Source organism: Folsomia candida, unplaced genomic scaffold (genome assembly GCF_002217175.1).
Source record: "Folsomia candida strain VU population unplaced genomic scaffold, ASM221717v1 Fcan01_Sc018, whole genome shotgun sequence".
NCBI classification, from domain to species: domain Eukaryota; kingdom Metazoa; phylum Arthropoda; class Collembola; order Entomobryomorpha; family Isotomidae; genus Folsomia; species Folsomia candida.
Genome location: NW_019091210.1, coordinates 3,122,803 through 3,142,886, shown reverse-complemented (window position 1 = coordinate 3,142,886; position 20,084 = coordinate 3,122,803). Strand labels below are relative to the sequence as shown.

Sequence of the window (20,084 nt, the reverse complement as noted above, 5' to 3'; positions counted from 1 at the left end):
ATGTATACCATTTTTTACCATTTAGCATCGTTCAAGGTTAACAAAGATGAGCTTAGAATGCGGAGGGGTCAGCGGCTGGAGTCAGATTTTCATCAGACAAAATGTAATTTTATCTGTGTCGAAAATATGTAAGCCGTTTAATATTTTTGCATTTTTCTTAATGTGCAAGTTTTTCCTGAATTGTCAAAATTACTTTCCGCCAAGATAGTGTGTTTCAAAACGCTGTAACAAATTTATGCAACTACTAAAAATATTCTCAATTTGTTGAATAAGATTAATTTATTAATCACTTGCCATCTTACAGGCTGTTTATTAGTTAAAATAATTAGTTAACCGTTAACCGAATTAGGTAATATTTATACAACTTTGGGTACCCGAAAAAGCTAACGTACACATACACGTTATATTCTTTCAAAAATAGCACAATTTGTTAAATATTCTATAGAAATAAATAAGTATATGTCAGGTTAGTAAATAAATTTGAAACTAAAAGTTGTATGGGTTTCTACAAAGGAAGTGTGTTGCAAAATGTCGCAAATTTAATAAAAATTCGAAAATTATTTTTGTCTCCATTATATACATAAATACATACGTATGTACGTATTTTAACTTTCTAAAGTAAATTCATATGAACTCGACAAGTGCGACAAATTCGTATTAATTGAAGAAGTTCTTCCCACAGAAGTAAAATCCTCCCTGCACTGTGACGCATTCTGTGAGTGGGTAAATTATATTTCGAACGGCTCTTCTACTTTTAACAGGAACGGACCTACTCCTTATTCGCGGCATGCTTCACCTCCACGTGACGCTTCAAGTGAGATGACTGGGAGTATCTCTTGTCACAAAATGTGCACGGATAATTCCTCTGGTTTTCATGCGCAACTCGGATGTGGCGTTGTAGACCAGGCCTCGTTAAGAAGGTCTGCGGACAGAGGGGGCACTGCAACCTGTCTCGGGTAGATTTCTCCAAATGTGTCACCTGTAAAATGAATTTGCTCCTGGGTAATTTTATTGAACCGTGTTTTTCCCAAAAAATGCTTTACCTGGTGACGTATCATATGTTCCTTGCGGGCGAAAACCTTCCCACAAGTGGGACATTTGTACGTCGTGTGGGACGCAACGTGAGCTTCAAGTTCAACCCTCGTTTTGAACGTCCTTCTGCAAAGCGTACATCGAAATCGGACCGAATTCTGGGCATGTTCAGTTTCCACGTGTTTCGTAACATCGTCCTCGTGTTGGTAGGTTTTCTTACAGCTAGGAACCGGACACGAGAAACGAGGGGGTTTCCAGGCGTGGACGGTGTCATTATGCCGCCGTAAATTACCAACGGTGGAAAACACCTGGTGACAAGTGTCACAAGTCGTTTGCTTCCGATCGTTGTGAATATCCAATTTGTGCGAAGATAAGGATCGTTTGTTTTTGAATATATTGCCGCAAACCTATGTACAGAAATGAGGACGTGTAGATTGTATTGTAAAATTAGTCTCACTTGAGCAAATTTATTCTCTCACCTCACATTTGACCTTGGCATCGGGATCGTGCGTGACCATGTGTCTGGTCAAATTTTCCTTGGTTTTAAACTGTTTTGAGCACTTTGCACATTCCCATTTATTTCCTGGAGTCAGATCCATGTGGATTCGGTGTTTGCTGAAGTTGTAGACTTATGTACATTCGCAATCAAGAAATTGAGGTGCTTATCCAAATTCTATTTGTTATCTGTAAGAAAAATGTTTGTTATGTTCATAAAAAATTTCAGCAAGTTTGTGCCAATAATTCATACATTTTAAAATCTCGTAACAGCCGTAACTTATTTTGCAATACGAGGAATACTACAGATACGAAGAAATGCTGCATACCCTCAAAATTTATTAAAACAGGAAACCAATTTCGTGTTATTTAAAGAAAATTGAAATTTGGTCCGCTTCAATCGAGGTAAAGTTTCGTTTCTTACCGTGTGTTGGGTAGGATCCTTTAATTATTAGTTACTTGTGTACATATGTGCTGCTTAAGAGTAAGTGGACATGTATCTAAAACCAAAATGTTGGTTCACGTAGCTTGGAAAAGGTGGCTTTTTTACGCAAAGAAAAATAGAAAGTGCCAAAATTCCTGGAATTTGTGAATGTATTTTGTAAACAAAAAAATCTAAATTTTTTCACTGAATGGGAAGGCTGGACCCTATTTAGATTTGAGCTGTATTGTTCTTTAACCTTTATGGAAGACCGATTCCTGGAAAATTTGGGCACATACGTTTTTTGCATTTGTATATAGTTAGTATAAATATAAGGCAATTGATTAACCTTAATTTTATCAGGCCAACCCAATGACCAAAGTGCTTTAAAAATGTGTAGACCAGCATAGAGGGTGTTCCGGATGTAATGCAACTTTTGTCAAATGCACATATAAACTAAACCAGTGAATTTGTTTAGGTGAAATTTTAGTCAGAAAGGAACAAAGGTTGAAGCTAATTATTTTTTGCTTCGAATCGTCCATACACCCCTTCCGCCCATTCTGGAGAAGCTTTTGTCGGACGCCCCCCATTATTGCTTCGCCACTTTTTTTGGTTACCTTTTCCGAGATTGTTGAACACATTTGCGCGCAAATGTGGTAAAAAATTTCACCCAATATTTGGTGAAATAAGTTCAAATTTGTGGCTGAAGTTTTTCGACTACAATATTCTTTCATAGACAAAAGCTAAAATTGTTCAATAGGGCTCTTGGTTGGTAAATTTGGGAACGTTTTTCATCTCTCCCATGCTAATTGCATTTGATCCGTTTATAGGCGGAACGGGATACTTTGGCTTAAATTTATTTTCCAGTTATGCATAAATGGTTTTCTTGAAGGTGGGAGAGTTGTACTATGTGCAAATAAAAGCATTTTGATAATCTGAGCAGTAAATCGTCTTGTACAGGACGATCAATTTTGATCAATTTTAATTACTTCAGGTCAAGTATTTTTTCTGCCCGCTGGCTTGCTACTTTTATTTTACTCTTCACTGTATTTATAAGCTTATACAGCGTTATAGAATTTGATGTCCAACTTCTGAGCTTTAAAATAATGTACGGTGTTAGGTGTCAACTTCAATTACTTTACCGAGTTTCGCTCCGGTACTGCCAATTTCCATTCGTACGATTCTTATGACGCTGAGAGCTGGCATACGAATGGGTCGACCAGATTTTTTTTACGATTAGCAATTTTTTGTAGCTCAAACCTCAGTAGTATATGACAAATTGTCACTTTTGGAATTTGTTCTTCCTAAAAGTGACCGCAGCTCAATTTCTTGGAGCGCGTAACCACTTTTTCGCTGTAGTGGCAGAAGCTTCTTGCTAATTCCTCGCCTGTATTTGACCTCATTTTGGAACGTATACAGATATCGACTTCTGGTTTTTAGATTCGACTAGATAAATTTATGGACTACAATATTTACCATATTTTGAATTTGGGGCAAATTGATACCCTTGCATATATGCATTTTAACAAAGTTGCATTACTTCCGGTACACCCTCTACTTACATCAGTGTATGTGTGTACATACATACATATATACATTTCTGTGAATTTAGAAAGTATCTACCATATGTATATGTACCATAGGGTACTTATTTACTTTAGGATTTTCCTATTTTATTTATGAACCGATCGTACACAATGAGGATGAATGTTATCAAAATTCTACCGGACCACCTACATACCTAGTCGGGTACAAAATTCTTTGATAAACGTTTTGAACTATATAGAAATAACGGGTAATAATTTTTATTTCAAATTTTCCTCGTGGATGCATAATATACCTGTATATATTGTAAAAATACTAAGTTTCAAAATTTCCTCTTCTGGAGTGCAGAAACTTATAAAATCTGATAGGCGGCCGGTCCCTTGGAGCACGCACGGTTTCCAGTGGAAATTTGTCCCAAGCGTCTGATAAAATTTTTTTGAGAACTTTTGCACCAATGTGGGTTTTAGTGCAGGTCATGGCCTCAATTTTGAGCCGCAAGTCATAGTCCAGATGATTAAGGTCTTCCTTTGGTGATATAATTCTTGGGATCAAATGAAATCGATGAAATGAGCTCATAACCAATTTTTGACAACTTTTGTACCATATGACTGAGCCGTGATTTGTTTTGAAATCCAACTTCCATTTTTGAATAGGTCAGACTTCAGAGGTTTTACAACAGGTTTGGAAGCTTCGTCCATGTAACTCTTGGCCTCCACTGTAACCCTTTCTGGCGCAAAACAGCGTCTTGCGTTCTGCTGCCGACTTTTTCCAATAAAAGCCATCACAGGGCCAGGGTGATGACATTTTTGAGATTTTGTTTATGGTAGGGGGATGTCTGATTTCCGCTTAGCATATATTCGGCCATTTGGTTTTTAAATTCTTCTTCGAAAGTAAATATCTTCTCATCTGTAAACAGGGTTCTTCTGTAGTCTTCGCCCGCGTACCGGCGCAACAATGCTCTGCATTTAGTAATTCTTTTGAATTGTTGTTGGTTTGTCAACATGTGGCAAGTACCTCGTCATAAGGCCTGGACACATAGGTCCTCCTTCAAGGCATTTTTAATTGTTCCTACTGAGACCTTCGTCTGTGAGGCCAACTTTTTCTGAGATCGGCGGGGATTTTCTCGGATCCTTGTCTTCAGCGCTTTCACCATGGCTGGGGTCCTTACACTCCGAGGTCGACCGAATCTTTTTCTGTCGTTTACACCCCCAGTCTTCGTATATCTGTTAATGGTATTGGAGATTGCCTGCCGGCTCACCTTGGACTTTATTAGAATTTTGAAAATTTCACATTGACGCATCCCAGCCAAGTGGAGCTGAAAAATTCCACCTCTCTTAACTAAATCAGCTGCCATTTTACCTACAGAAGGAATTTTGAAGTTATTTTTCCTCGACTACATTACCAATCGCTTGACTAATTAGTTGTGTGAAGATGGAGTCTGTGGCAGTCAGCTGATAAGGAAAATATGTAGTGGAAGTTTATCAAAACAATTCGTACCTGACTAGGTATAAAAAGGGTCGCGTTGAGCAAATCAACTCACAGTTATTAAAAGTTTCCGTTTTCCACGCCACACTTCTTAAAATTCAAGTCCAGTCAACAACTTATATTTCATGAAAATCCGAGCAAAATTGGATTTTTGGTGACTTTTAAAGCACATGAAACCAAGGCTTTTTTCGTGTTTTTTGCGCATTAGAGTGGAGGTCAACGCCGCCGCGCCGCCAGACGCCGGTAATATTTTACGCGCCGCCGCCGTCGATAAGTCTTATTTCCTATTCCTACAACATTGTGGCGCCGCGCCGCGCCGCCACGCCGCCAAAAAATCTACCAAAATTGGCGCCGCCGCCGCCGCCGACTAATTCGTCGGCGTTGACCTCTGAATCAAACCACTTCAAGGTTTTACTACACTCATCTGACACTACCACATGTCCAAAGGGCATCAAGATCTGGGAGGTGCCGGTGATGAAGCTCGCCTCCTGAGTGCGTTGGACGGCAGGTGGGGGCATTCACCACTTGGGGTTCCTGTTTGACTTTTACCGTAAATTCAGGGTTTTACTTTCATGTTAGAATGTACAACCTTGTAGAGGCCAGTAACCAGTTTTTTTTATTACTTTTATCCATATCTTACTTCAACTAAGGAGGAGTACGTACGACCTTTTCAATGCCAGATCTTGATGCCCTTTGGATATGTTGTAGGTCTATACGAGTGTAGAAAAAGTGAAGGAGGGTTAAGGTCCATGGGCCCTAGTTCGCCAGCCACACCCCTTTGAAGGGGCGCCCAATGCCAAACTGGCCGCATTAAAAAACTCGCCAAAAATCCAATTGTGCTCGGATTCCCATAATATTTACATATTCTTGATCCCAGATAGTTGCTTTATCATATCCAACATCACACCCCCAAAATAGTGGATTTTTGCCTTTCGCCGAGGTTTCCGAGCTAATATCTCGAGACCCTGTGGACGGATTTCTATGAAAATTTTACTGTATGTATAGAATCGCATGGGCAACAGTTTCTGGTATGGCCTTTGGCCCTATATGCAATATGAAAAAGCCACACCCATAGTGGGTGTGGCTCCTCAATTTTATTATTATCGTGTTTGAGGCCATGAGGGCCCGGCATATGCAAAAATTTCATTAGAGAAACCCTTCAGGACTTTTGGCCAAACCTTATCAGTACATTTCGCTTAGGAGGGGAGCTTCACCATCTGCCCTTCACAGATCTTGATGCCCTTTGGATATGTGGTAGGGTCCTATGAGTGTACTAAAACCCTGAAGTGGTTTGACTCCATGGCCACATTTGCGGCCGCCACACCCACTCAAAGGCGCCAAAAACACGAAAATAGCCCTGTTTTCATGTACTTTAAATGTCACCAAAAATCCAATTTTGCTCGGATTTTGATAAAATTTACATTTTTGTGATCCCAGATACTTGTGTGATCATATCCAGTAGATATCCCAACTTTTTTTAAATTTTGAATTTTTTCGAATAGTTCATCAGCTCGAAAATTTCGAAAATTTCAAAAAAGTTGAGATTGCTATTGAATATTATCAGGCAAGTATCTGGGATCACAAAAATGCTAATTTTATCAAAATCCGCGCAAAATTGGATTTTTGGTGGATTTTTGAAGTTGATAACTTTTGTGGTTTTCATCACTTTGAGTGGGTGTGGCGGGCGCAAATGTGGCCATGGAGTCAAACCACTTCAGGGTTTTAGTACACTCATAGGACCCTACCACATATCCAAAGGGCATCGAGATCTGTGAAGGGCAGGTGGTGACGCTCTCCTCCTTAGTGGCGTGTGATGAACGCCAGTGGGGTCACGGAATAAAACTATATACTTGGGGTTCTTGTATGCACATCGGGTACATCTGATGCATACATAATGTTGCATATCAAATGGGCACCAAAGTCTGAAATTGAGTAGTAAAAATATATGCATGCCAAAAATGTAATAATAAGCAACTCATTTACGACCATTTTGGCCCAGTGGACCATGGTCCATTGCAAACTATGACCCCCACGCATGTAAATTGGTTTGCCCCCTTTGAAATGATGTATTTGTACATATTTACAGATACATTTTCTGAATGAAATAAACAATGATTTGATAAGGTCAAACGTAGTTTGTTTATTCTTTCTGATTTTGTTTTTGTAAATAGTTATACACGCTTTAATTAAAGTAAAATTTGAGATGACACAACCGGTTGTGTAAAATTTACGTGACGCAGATTTACATGTATGCCCAAGGTTGAGCGAAAATCCTAGAATGTTGCATGAATTTCAACTTTCAAATGGTAAAATTTAAGCAAATTGTCTAATCTCAAATTTTAGTAAACCATGAGTAAATTTTAATCAAAATAAATTAATTTGGAACGTATGATGTAATTAAGTATTCAAAAACAGTTTACGCAAATTCACCACCAAAATTTGAACTTGTTGATGCATTCATGTCTGCATAAAAATTATTTCCGTATTTAAGCTCATTCTACAAATCCTGCTGGTCACCCTGATCCCAAATATTTTGGGTTCTCCAATTCCTTCCGGAATGGGGGAGCTGGACGGGAAACTGGGCGTCGTGCTGCACGCGATGTCACCGAATTCCTTAATGAGTAAGGCAACTTTAATCTGTTTTAGAACCTTGTAGCGAAAAATGATTTTCGCCAAGATGGAAAATAATATAATGAATTTTAAAAACAAATATTATCTAAACTTTCTGCAGATTCGGGACTGGACGCTCTGAAAACCACAGCCATGGGAACCAACTTCGAAAATTTAACCCCACATAACTCCCAAAGGTCTGCTCTTGGTCAAACACAGATGGCGCCTGGGTCGAGCCTTAAGACCAAATCGGGCAGGAAGTCTCGACAGATGAATAACATGCCGTTCATCATTTATGGCGGCTGGTGAGTCAATTTAGTTAGCTCCACAATATGTATATAATAAAGATCCCCGAACCATTGAAAACAGCGTCTCAGCATGTCACCTCATTTGCATATTTTTAGCTATGTGTTTATTAAGCACCGAAAGCCTGTATCGCCTAAAATGGGCATGGTGAAATTTAAGTCTTAAAAAAGAGTATTTCTACAGTGACAGTGACAGTATTTTGTGGAAAATTCGATTGTAAAAAGTGGATTTTTTCCGACATTTTCCTTCTGAAATTTTGGAATTTTCCCTACACAAAAAAGCTATAAAGTGGATTTTTCATTTGATTTTTTTTCGCCAAAAAATTCGAAAATTGGAAACTGGTTGAAAATTGTAATTGGTTGCTAGTAGGTGTAATTATGCAATCAATATCGTACTGAAGGGAAATTTTATTAAAAAATTATTAGTACGAAAGAGGTTAAACATTATAAATCTGCAGATATAATAAATGTTTAATATTTATCAAAATCTACCATTTTTCCTGTCACAGCTCCCCATACGGCAACGCTGGATATTCAGGAGGCCAGGACAGGCTCCAGGCCCCGATTTAGGGGCGGGCAACCCGGGCAGCTGCCCGGGGCGCCAAAACCCTGGGGGGCGCCGGCAGGCGCCCGGGTTTACATTAGATATAATTGAATTTTTCTGTTGTAAATTTTGAAAATCTTTTGCTTGCAGTTTTTATTTTTGTCAAGTTTAGACACCTCATTGCTACAATTCTAATGTGTTGATGAACCTCTCTATGATATAACAACTGTTCTATCTCGCATTGGTCACATAGCATCTTGAGAGTTCAGAAAGATTGTGGTTTTATTTATCATTCCGATTTCTGAGAAATGTCAAAGAGGACTTACTATTCAGGTCTTTCACATGTAAACATCGAATTTCCACGCGATCAATTGTATATTGTTAACCACAAAAAATAAGCATTACGGCACTTTTGTATGTTTCATAATGCGCTACTTTGATCGCTTGGCGAGAATTGTAAACTGTTTCCAACGGAAACCTCCGTTTTAAAAATTTTCGAATTTTAGCGCGAATCCAAAAATTCGAAAACATGCTTCACAAGAATGACTTAGCTGGCTTATAAAAAATCAGTTGTTTTCAAATTTGAAGTTCAGAAATCAGAAGTACTTTGCCAGTATTGCAAATTCATTAAAATTATAAAGTCGTTCAAATTTTCAAGCAATATTGCAAGTGAATTTTTGATAAATGAAGTTAGGTAATCTGAAGAGACACGTTTTCAAATTTTTGGATTCGCTCTAAAATTAGAAAATTTACAGAATTAAAAAAACGAGGTTTTGGCTGGAAATCAAAAATGCTAGATTAAAAAAAGGGGACGCTTTTATATTTTTGGTGAACAAAACAAAATTGGTCTTATGCGGATCTGGGTTTTGCACGTAAATGTCAGTTAGTTTTTTAAGGTATATTTCTATTCATGGCGTCGGTTTGTCCCCAATTTTAGCAATAATTACTAATAAATATGCAAAAGAACTTAATATCTAAAAAGGTAAAATTTAATTTCACTTATTCACTCTAAGAAATTGGGTGATAGGCGCTATCACCGCGCGAGTGGAAATAGCAAGCGTCACCGTAATGGTGATAAACCTATCACCGATATTTGTCACCATTGGTGGTGACCGCCACTACCACCCACCATGGTGGTAGCTTCGCAATGCACGTGACTTACAGAGTGGCGAGTTTGTCCTACTTCACGCACCAGCCGACAAGCAGCGGAGTTGTAATGTAAAATTACTTTGTGTTTCAAAGTTGAAGAGGAAAAAAAATTAATACCGTGCGCAAATAATTATGGCGAATTTATTGACAGGTAAAAAATTGAAAAGTTAAAATTTAGCTAAGTTTGGCCAAGGTTTAATTTTTAGTTGAAGAAAACTTTGGACGTGGATGCCGAGATTCGCCTAGATGACAAAGAAGGAGCAGAGATTGACGAGGTAATGTTTCCATTAAATTTAGTTGGTTATTTTTTGCAGCTACTCATAGGTAATTAATATATTTTTATCTAATTGGTTCGCCAACTGTAATCGATGCGAGTCAATAACTGACGAATGTGGTCACCGGTTGTACGGCAAAAAAGTTGCTGATAGTACAACGTCATCTGTACAAATAAAAAAATTGTGCCAAAGTTCCAACTAACAGGTAAAGTAATAAGCTATGATTTCTGGACCAATCTAAATCAACATTAATTAATTTCAAACTCTAATTAATTTAAGTCAGTGTCCTACATGTCGTGACTGGAAACTCTTCGCAACTTCAATTGCTGGTGCAATTCCACAAATGGGGAGGAACAGGTTTTACATACATATATATAAAATATGAATTATCTGTTAAAGTATTTGAATAAAGCAATAAATTGTGAAAAATGTGACATTTTTGTGTGAAGAAGCGAAATTATTTTTATTTATCGATCACCAGACAGTGACATGGCGAACTAAATATGGTGGTGGTATATCACCGAACGGTGATAGAAAATATTGATCGTTCCACCCCCATCCGGTAGAGGTCTATCACCACGATGGTGATGGAACTTTTTATCACCGCATGGTGGTAGGTTACCACCATTGCGGTAGAGTCACATATAGTCACCGCTCGGTGACAGTCCGGTAGTAAAATTTCTTAGAGTGTTTAAACGCTATCTAAATCACCGTAGTAAAATTTCTGAAGTTTTAGATAATCTTTGTTCATATATCGTCGTACTAATTCCGAAACCACATAAGTGCACTTGATGGTTAATTCCGAATCCACATAAGTGCACTCAATGCTTAATTCCGAAATCACATAAGTGCACAGAAAAAACTATTCAAAAGACATATCTAAGTGCAATTCCAAAAATGAATTTATTATTTGTCCAAGATCTTCATACAAACTGAACGCACATACATATGTACTGGTGACAATGATTCTTACATAGACTTACTATCATGTTTATATGCTAAAGTATATTTCACGCGGTTGCTAAGATTTAAATTAAGGAAGTTTTAACTTAATTTTTAACTTAATTTACTCTCCAAATAAATATAAGTTCGCTATATTTACATTTATGTATTTATATATTCTCCGACATATGCACAGGTTGTAACTTATTTAATGATACGATCGCATTTTCTTTATATCGACATGATTTCGCAATTTAAAAATTTAAAACTCCGCCCAAAAATCTACAAGTTATCCACGGTAAATTTTCTCCTCGTCGATTTGTAATGTCACACATAGGTCAAAGGTCAAGATTATTTTTCCGACATAATTTGAGGGGTAAAAAAACCTTTGTGGATAATTTTTTTTAACTTTGCAATATTTTTTAAAATGAGCTTATGTCGGACCGTGTACGATTTTTTTGACGCCCACAGAAATTTTTCGCCAAAAACAGGTTTGAGGTCTAAAATTGCCATCGCGTCGAAAATTCGAAAACTGAGACATACGTTTGCATATCCAGCCTGTCTGTATGCAAGCGTATATTTCAGTATATTTTCGTATATTTCATTTTTAAATTATGAAATCATGTCGATATATAGAAAATGCGTGTCATATAATATCATTAAATCTGTATCAGTAAATAAGTTACTTACTGTACATACATACTGTACGTACATACTATATAAAAATACAAGCAAAAATATGCGAATTTTTATAAATTATTTCAAGACCACAGACGACTTGACTGATAAATCCGCCTGAAACACATCTTATCATGCCCCGGTTAACTTGTTCGTGTGATAAAAAATTTATTACAATTTTATGCAACAAATGTATAATATATTACGATGCATATTCAAAAACTTTTTCCAATGATAATTTAATAAGAATATGTATTTCCATAAAAAGTTTGAGTATGATTTTCAGCACCAGTGTAAGATTTATTTAAACATTTCAATATAATTAGAAAGGGCAAGTAATCACATTTAAAATCATGGGCATATTTACACACAAATCATTGACTAATTAATATTAAAATTGCACTTATGTCTTTTCAATAATTTTTTCTGTGCACTTATGTGATTTCGGAATTAAGCATCGGGTGCACTTACGTTATTTTATTTCGGAATTAAGCATCGGGTGCACTTACGTTATTTCGGAATTAAGCATTGAGTGCACTTATGTGGATTCGGAATTAGTACGACGATATGGTGAATTTTAGGCTTGAAATTTGTCATACTTGAACAAAGATTATGACTAGACGAAGAATGCCATGGAGCTCACCGACACATATTTGTGAAAATCAATATAAATATGCTTGTTGATGCCACAAAAATATTCCGAGAAGAAGTAATTGGCCGAATACAATACCTAGCCCGGTCACCATCTTTAGACTAACAGTTTTAAACTTCTTGCCCCCCACTCATATTTTTCTCCAATTACTGGAAATTAAATCTAATAAATTTCGTGGTATTGCTAATTATCTTTCCCGAAATTGAAAGGACATTATATCTGAAAATATATTTATTTACCAAAACGTCATGAATACAGAAGCGTATCTAAATTGACAAATTTTTCTGTTAGACAGTTTAAAAAAGTTTTATACGTCCAAAACGACGCTAAATCATTTTTGACCAAAATTTACACCAAATTTTAAAATGGCTTCAAAGGTTAAAAGGTTCATTTGCTATTAACAAAAAGCGAACCACACCTCCGGACATGCGCACCACACCGCGAACCACACTTGCAAAATTCTAAAACCCGGCTAACCATACCGCGAACTACACCCGCCGGTGTGGTTCGGTGGGCAATTTTTCCGAACCAGTGGTGCTCCGACCCAGAAACTAGCAAGTGTCCCAAAAGCAGGATTAAGAAAAATTGTGCACGTTTTAACATATATCTTGAATATTTGCTAAGCCCGCCCCCAATATCATCTGTATTACGAAATATTGATCTGCTCAATATTATGCAATTTTAACCTACCTAGGATGGGCCACTTATCTTGAGAAATTTTCAACAATTTTTCTCAGCTACATATGAATTTTTTTTTGGATAATTAACTGGCTCGATGTGATGGCCCTCAGTCTCAGCTACAAGTCTGAATCGCTTTTTCCTCGATGAAAGCACTTCTATACTTAATATTCCATGAATTGAGGCCTAAATATTTCATGTCCACGTGCATTAACCCTTTTTTGATAATATTTCCGGCGAAATTCTGTCTGGAAGACTTTATCACTAGTACCTCCACTTAAAATTATCAGGGAGGAGCAGTTTTTCAGATTTTCAAGTTGAAAAAAATCACCGTTTAACCTAATTGGTTTGTGTATCAAACAGTGCAGGCCAGGTTTGTTTAAGTTGGCCCAGTTTTTTCGCGCGAGCGTTTGAAAATTTCTCAAGTTAAGTGGCCCACCCTCTGTATTATACATTATAGAGCTAAAGGAGCGCAAAAAGTTTGCTATCCTAATGTATATTCTAATAATGCCTGGGTAGGAATATTTGGTTCAAGTATGTATCTAATTGAGAAAAAAGCCACATGCGAGCGCCGAAGGCGCGAGCGGCTAGGGGCGCCTAATTTCTTTGCCCGGGTAAGATTTTGGGCTAGATCGGGGCCTGTCAGGCTCATAGGATTATTGGGAGGCTTGCCATTGGTTGGAGGTCTGCTCGGTAGTCATGGTTAATGATAAAAAATCCTAAATTAAACTCAATAATTTACGTAATGTGTAATAAAGTAGGGTATGATATACCTACATAGCTCAGAATCTGGGAGAGCAATTGTTTTCATATGTGTGCATATTGATGTAAATGTCGTAAGAACAATAACGTTACAATCGATGCGGAGAATAGATGTTTTTTTCTTTTTGCTGCAGAATGTTGACAACGAATTAAGAGGATACAAGATGTGACTTTCGTACTTACTTTATTTTGGCAATACGTGCGCATTACATCGTCACGATGAGATAAATGCATCCCTGCGGGTATACATTTGGCGGCTCGACGAACACTTTCACGGATATTTTGGAATGTTAAATTCCCCAGTTTCGAACTTTTGTGGGAGAAACCTTTTAAGAAAATCCAGGCATGGCACAGGATCTATCTCGGTGTCGGTAAGAGGTGTCTGTCAGGTTCATATTCATGTATATAGGTACATGTGTGTGCCTACTTATGTACAATCTATATACATAAAGAGCTATTGTTAAGTTCTGGCTGCCTGGCTGGCTGGGTCCCTGTGGCTCTCAATGCAACTCGCCCCACTACTATTGAATGGAGTTTACGCAACCAGCGTGTGCTCCGCTACACCATTGAGCGTACCCATGATGACTCTGCCGCGACACTTTGTCTCTATCTTCTTGCAGTAGAATTGTAAACATACCAGCAGCATAAAATTCATATCCTATTCTCTGGAATTTTAACTTTTTTGCTATGCAGTCACCCCTCCCTCTGGAAATTTGAGTTTTTTGTTAGTTAATCACCCCTCTCTCTGGAAATTTAAGTGTTTTGTTTTTTAGTCACCCCCTCTCTGGAAATTTAAGGTTTTTGTCATTCGGCCACCACATCCTGTGGAAATTTAAACGTTTAGCTATGTAGCCACCCCCACGCGACGGGAATTTAAGTAGTTAGCTATGCAGCCACCCCCACGCGACGGGAATTTAAGTAGTTAGCTATGCAGCCACCCCCACGCGGTGGGAATTTAAGTGTTTACCTATGCAGCCACCCCCACGCGATGGGAATTTAAGTGTTTAGCTATGCAGCCACCCTCACGCGACGGGAATTTAAGTAGTTACCTATGCAGCCACTACAAGAGGGGGAAGTCAAATTGTTCCGTGATCAGGGAAATTGAAATGTATGATTTGATGCACGTACATATGTATTATGACAATGGACAAAGTCTCCACTGGGAATTATTTGAAGTGTAGCGTAGGGGATTTTGCGCTATGGGCACACCCCCTCTGGGAGCCTAGAACCCGTTCTTGAACGGGCCTCTACTCTAGTCTACTCTAATAAAGCGTTAGTGTTAAGTTCTGGCTGCCTGGGTCCCTGTGGCTCTCAATGCAAGTTGCCCCGTAGAGTAGACAAAGAAGGACGCGGAGCAACCGTATGCATGAATTTTTTGCATGAGTCTCACTTCGCCTGCACGTGACTTTCACGTACGCTTGCCATCAATCTCAAATTAAATGTCTTTGTATATTTGCAGTGTGCAAGTAAATTGAGTAAGTGAGCAGTATAAATATATACATCACTCTTCAATAGTGGTTATCATGATAAGTGATCTTGATAAACACTATTAATTAATTATTTTAGTTTAAGAAACTCCACCCACAGCGAGTGGCATATCAACTCGAATGTATTTTTGATGCCGAATCCAACGCCGTCAATAGCTTGGCGTTAACTGTAGAAGTTAACGGGGTTTATGGAACTTAACGGGAGCGTGAGGCGTGGGAATTTAAATAGTTAGCTATGCAGTTACTCCCACGCGACGGGAATTTAAGTAATTAGCTATTCAACTACTCCCACAGGGGGAAATCAAATTGTACTGTGACCAGATTAATTAAAATGCAGTATGACTGGGCAAACCCTCACTCTGACGTATGTATGTGGTATGACAAAGTCTCCAGTGGGAATTATTTAAATTATAGTATGACGGATTTTTTGCTTTGGGCACACCCCCACTGGAACTCTAGAACTCGGCCTTGGCCGGGCTATACGCTAGTATTCATTATAAATCAAGTGCACAGACAACAGATACTTATGTAAGTTCATATGTATCTATGTTTAGATGGCTGCTGACGCTGTGGATAAATGCGTACGAGTTGTACATAATTGTGAAATTTTCATAACACTTTCAGGGGGAAAAATCAAACTGATCTCAGGAGTAGGGTGTCACATGTTGTCGGGCCCCGATTTCGATCTCGTTGGGATATGTTGTAGTACTATATGAGTGTACAAAAAGTGAAGGAGGGTTAGACTCCATGAGCCCATTTACGCCCGCCACACCCCCTCAAAGCCGCCCAAACCCCCAGAGTGCCGCACTAAAATCATCGCCAAAAATCGAGTTTTGGTCAGATTTTCAAGAAATTTACATTTTTGTGATCCCAGATAGTTGCTCTATCATATCCAATAGCAAATTCAACTTTTTTGAAATTTCGAATTTTTTCGATCCATACCCTTGGTCAGAAAATCTTCGAAAATATTAAAAATTTCAAAAAAGTTGAGTTTGCTATTGGATAAGATAGAGCAACTATCTGGGATCACAAAAATGTAAATTTCTTGAAAATCTGACCAAAACTCGATTTTTGGCGATGATTTTAGTGCGGCAACTCTGGGGGTTTGGGCCCCTTTGAGGGGGTGTGGTGGGCGTAAATGGGCTCATGGAGTCTAACCCTCCTTCACTTTTTGTACACTCATGTAGTACTACAACATATCCCAACGAGATCGAAATCGGGGCCCGACAACATGTGACACCCTACTCCTCAGTGAAAGCAGTTCTATTTTTGATATGAGAGATATCATATCACTCATATCTATACGTACAGAATTACCCACGTTGACTCTATAGTAAATGATACGTACACACACACGGTTGATAAGTGACGCATACATATCTTTGCTACATAGGGATCATTATTGCTCAAACACCTGGTAAATTTATTGCAAAGGTATACGTGTTACGGTTATACGTACGGTTGTACGTACATATATGTACATACCTGTGTTTGCCCATTCCAGTGGAATGATTCCACATCATATCAAACGCTGATCATTAAACGTTTGCTTGCCAGGGAGTGATGCAAACTTGATGAAGATTGTCCCTATTCTAGAAAGTAAATATGCATTTGTTTGTGTTATTGAAAGTACAAATAGTTACATAAATACAGAAATACATACTTGCATTTTCCGGACGGGATTAAATAAATTTTGCCTTTCATCTTCGAAAGATTGGGGGAAAATTACATTCTGAGCTATTCACAAATACTTACACAGTAGATATTTTATCTCAAAATATGGATACACAAGAATCGATACAATACCAAACAGTTGACGCATTGGAAAATGATCTGGTGAGTTTCTAAATTCGAAAAGTTTAAATTTCTGAACTTAAATATCTAGCTGTTTCATATTCATATTCACTTGTTTCATATGTAGGTGCTGGGAAGGATTTTAAAGTATTTGAAAATCCAAGATGTTGCAATTTGTCGAACAATTAATCGCCATTGGTGCTCCGTAGCGACGCCCTTGTTTAAAAGAATGGTTTCCCAAGTAACTATTAATTTCTGTGAGTAAAATTAGAATTATTTTCGGAAATTGTTAATTATTAATCCAGGGTTCCTACATAAATAGCAAAATTAGTGCAATATGCATCAAGTAAAGGGTAGGAATGTACATTTTGGAAATATTAAAGACGGGAAATTCCTGTGCATGAAATCATAATAACTTATAAATTTATCTCTTCTTTCTTAGCGTCACCTCACAAGGTTCAATCCAACATTAATAAATACTGCGACTACTTGTCGACCAGTGGACCTGAGTGCGTGAAATATACAAATTTCAAATTTTATAAACCGCCAATTGGGAGCCTATTTTTAGCAAAATGTGGTGAACACGTGACCACTTTAAGCTTCGCCTATGTATTTTCAGACTCTCTGGTACAAATCATGACCCAACTTCCAAACCTGAAAAAGTTAGATATTCTCGAGCTACACGTCAGCGCTGCGACTTTTCCAAACTTCACCACGGGAATTAAGACGATCTGGATTAAGGAGTGTCACGCGGTTGAGGAACGAGAGGAAAAGTTTTTCATACATTTATTTCGCGTGTGTCCCAACCTAACAGAGGTCATGGCCGGGTCAAGTTATTCCTCATTTCTGAACGGACTCGTCGCCGCAGATCGGTAAAATTTCTTAATTTTTATAACATACACTATCAATTCTCAAAATCGATTATTGTGAAATTCCCAGAATTTTGGTAATTAACCAAATACAAGACAAGGTACAAGATGTTTACTAGATTTTTATGAATGTACCGACATTATAATAATTGATGGACGTCCCTTTACGGTGTACAAGAGTAGTAAGGTTTCCTAAAATATTGTTGTTACAGGGCAAGAAATTTGAGTCATATAAGTCTTGAACGAGTGGATCCTGATACTGTTGAAATTTTACATACGAACAAGGACCAATTTCACTTGAGGTGTCTGAAAATTGGAAAACTTCAACCAGTCGGAATGGAAAACGGGCTGCATAGATTCCTAAACGCCCAAGCAAATACACTCGAAACTTTCGTAATTTGCGAAATTTCGGACGTCTGGGCCGGAAAGGTTATCATGCTTCCTGAACGGATGCCAAATTTAAAATTACTACGGCTTGGTCTAAAGCAGTCGGATAGTTGGGAAAGGGAGATTTCATTGGTAAAAGAACTTTTCTTAGATTGCACTAATTCTGATATGAGCTAATATTAGGGACCCTTCATAAATTACATATGTAACACGATAAGGGGGAAGAAGGGTATGATGCTCCTATGATACCACATGTTAAAGGAGGGAGGGGGTCAGGGGGTCTAAAAATCTCGACTTTTGCAATACAAAATTTATGAACGGCCCTCAAGACAATGCCAACATTTTTAAGTAAAACCTATTTCTGTATATTTTCAGGCTCCTTTCAATATTCCCAGACAATTTCCCGTCTTGCAAAAACTTTTGATTTCTGGATGTGCGAAAAATTTCAATTTCCCGGCATTCTTGCTGGATAATTGGGACCAGCAATCGCTCTCTGTGTGGGGATTGGAACTTCCGGCGGGAGGATTGTCGCCCCACCATGTTCAAAAATTAGCCCACCTTTTCCCCAATTTAAAAGATTTATCGGTCGGATATCAGTCTGGCTATGTATTGAAGAAGATGTGGACTAGTTTTCTTGGTTTGGAATCCTGCACATTGTCCGTCGGTTTAGATAAAAAAACTTGTAATATTGACACCAAAGGATTTCTGCAATTGGACGAAATCTTGACTGGGTTTAGTAAAAAAGAAAGTAAACTGATCAAAAATACGGGTGTGGATAATCCTCAAATTGGCGAACCTCGGTTTGGATCCATCACTAATTTGAAACGTAATTAAATGCGTTCATGCTTATAATTTTGAAGATTTTGTAGGGTCTTGAGTTTGAATTTGTGTCTCAACTTTCGCTTCTTATATACATGTATGTAATTAAATGGCGATTTTGAAACATGTTTATCTCTGTGCGTTGTTTAAAAAAATGAAGATTTTATTGCAAAGTTAGAATGTCGGAATTTCGATTTTGTCTGGTGGGAAAATATTTGATTTTTACTTATTATTTTTTATCTGCATGTTTTATTAGCATTTCCACATGTGAATGCAGAAAAAAATCTAAATTCTAACCTCCTAACTTTGTTAACCTATAAATTATCGATTTTTGGATGCAATAAAACCTTTATTTTGTAAAAATACAAAGATAGACAGATTCCAAAATCGCCTTTTGAATAAGGGAAAGGTGAAACACAAAAATTTAAGTTCAAACCTCGCATGCAATAGGACGTTAAATTGAAGCTGACATAGTTTTGGAAAATCCGTGTATGAAATTATTAAAACTATTTATATATATCTCCAGATTTACGGGAATTGACCATACATAAAGGTCCGTTCCGGGATCGGCCGAAAGGATGGAGACTTAATAACGATAGTGTAACAGATATTGGGGTTTTCTACGCCTTGCAAAAATTGGAATCTTTAAAATATCTGGTGATCAAGGGGCACAAGGCACGTACATATTTACATACTTGCAAAATGAAATAAATATTAAATAAGAAACAGTCAAATTAAAATCTTTAATATTAAACTATTTCATGTAGATATCTCGAAATTCAACTATTGAATTGTGTCGTGTTCGAGAGTTACACAAATACAACAATTCTTCTGATTGGTATTTCAAGCTGACGAGCCACCCGAGGTCGAGATATGACTCGACACACCCCATGTACACACATGGAGGACGATGAGATATAGGAATGAGCTTTTTTTAACCTCTTTCGCAATATGGATCTTTACAAAATTCCTTTATTTATCATAAAATTATTGAGAACTGATTAACCTAGTGATAACATTATTTACTTCGTTAAAATTCTGCTACGTACCGGTATTGATTGGGTAATAAATTCGTACCGGATTGGTAGTGGTTTGTTTCTTCTGCGTAGTAAATGTTTCATTACCACGAGCTTACTGAACCGTAATGCTCGTACT

The 20,084-nt window shown here is 37.7% G+C and overlaps 2 protein-coding genes across 5 annotated transcripts; one reads left to right on the top strand and one right to left on the bottom strand.

The window, feature by feature from the left end:
* Positions 1-256: 256 nt before the first annotated feature.
* Positions 257-13,897, bottom strand: LOC110857281 (gastrula zinc finger protein XlCGF7.1). Of its 4 annotated transcripts, none has more exons than XM_035857915.1 (4): positions 1,857-1,989; positions 1,512-1,716; positions 1,044-1,439; positions 257-979 (listed from the first exon to the last, which is right to left on the bottom strand). In XM_035857915.1, the coding sequence occupies exons 2-4, from the start codon at positions 1,629-1,631 to the stop codon at positions 770-772; spliced, it is 726 nt and encodes a 241-aa protein (XP_035713808.1). In that variant the 5' UTR covers positions 1,632-1,716; positions 1,857-1,989; the 3' UTR covers positions 257-769. The 4 variants fall into 4 exon arrangements, with proteins under 4 accessions (XP_035713808.1, XP_035713809.1, XP_021961594.1 ...); XM_035857916.1 differs by lacking the exon at positions 1,857-1,989 and adding an exon at positions 13,757-13,897 and having other exon boundaries at positions 261-979; XM_022105902.2 differs by having other exon boundaries at positions 261-979; positions 1,952-2,094.
* Positions 13,898-16,435: 2,538 nt separating this feature from the next.
* Positions 16,436-20,026, top strand: LOC118437986. Its single transcript, XM_035857605.1, has 8 exons — positions 16,436-16,896; positions 16,982-17,111; positions 17,297-17,363; positions 17,474-17,726; positions 17,936-18,242; positions 18,486-18,936; positions 19,456-19,604; positions 19,697-20,026. Exons 4-8 carry the CDS (start codon positions 17,491-17,493, stop codon positions 19,841-19,843), a joined length of 1,290 nt encoding a protein of 429 aa, XP_035713498.1. The 5' UTR covers positions 16,436-16,896; positions 16,982-17,111; positions 17,297-17,363; positions 17,474-17,490; the 3' UTR covers positions 19,844-20,026.
* Positions 20,027-20,084: the final 58 nt, after the last annotated feature.

What these genes read in the sequence shown, in the direction of transcription:
- LOC110857281 (XM_035857916.1), bottom strand. Translation starts at nt 1,631, where the DNA reads ATGGATCTGACTCCAGGAAATAAATGGGAATGTGCAAAGTGCTCAAAA. An exon ending in ATGCCAAGGTCAAATGTGAG is followed by an intron (nt 1,440 to 1,511) that starts GTGAGAGAATAA and finishes TTCTGTACATAG; the next exon opens with GTTTGCGGCAATATATTCAA. An exon ending in AACATATGATACGTCACCAG is followed by an intron (nt 980 to 1,043) that starts GTAAAGCATTTT and finishes TTCATTTTACAG; the next exon opens with GTGACACATTTGGAGAAATC.
- LOC118437986 (XM_035857605.1), top strand. Translation starts at nt 17,491, where the DNA reads ATGACCCAACTTCCAAACCTGAAAAAGTTAGATATTCTCGAGCTACAC. An exon ending in GGACTCGTCGCCGCAGATCG is followed by an intron (nt 17,727 to 17,935) that starts GTAAAATTTCTT and finishes TTGTTGTTACAG; the next exon opens with GGCAAGAAATTTGAGTCATA. An exon ending in GGGAAAGGGAGATTTCATTG is followed by an intron (nt 18,243 to 18,485) that starts GTAAAAGAACTT and finishes GTATATTTTCAG; the next exon opens with GCTCCTTTCAATATTCCCAG.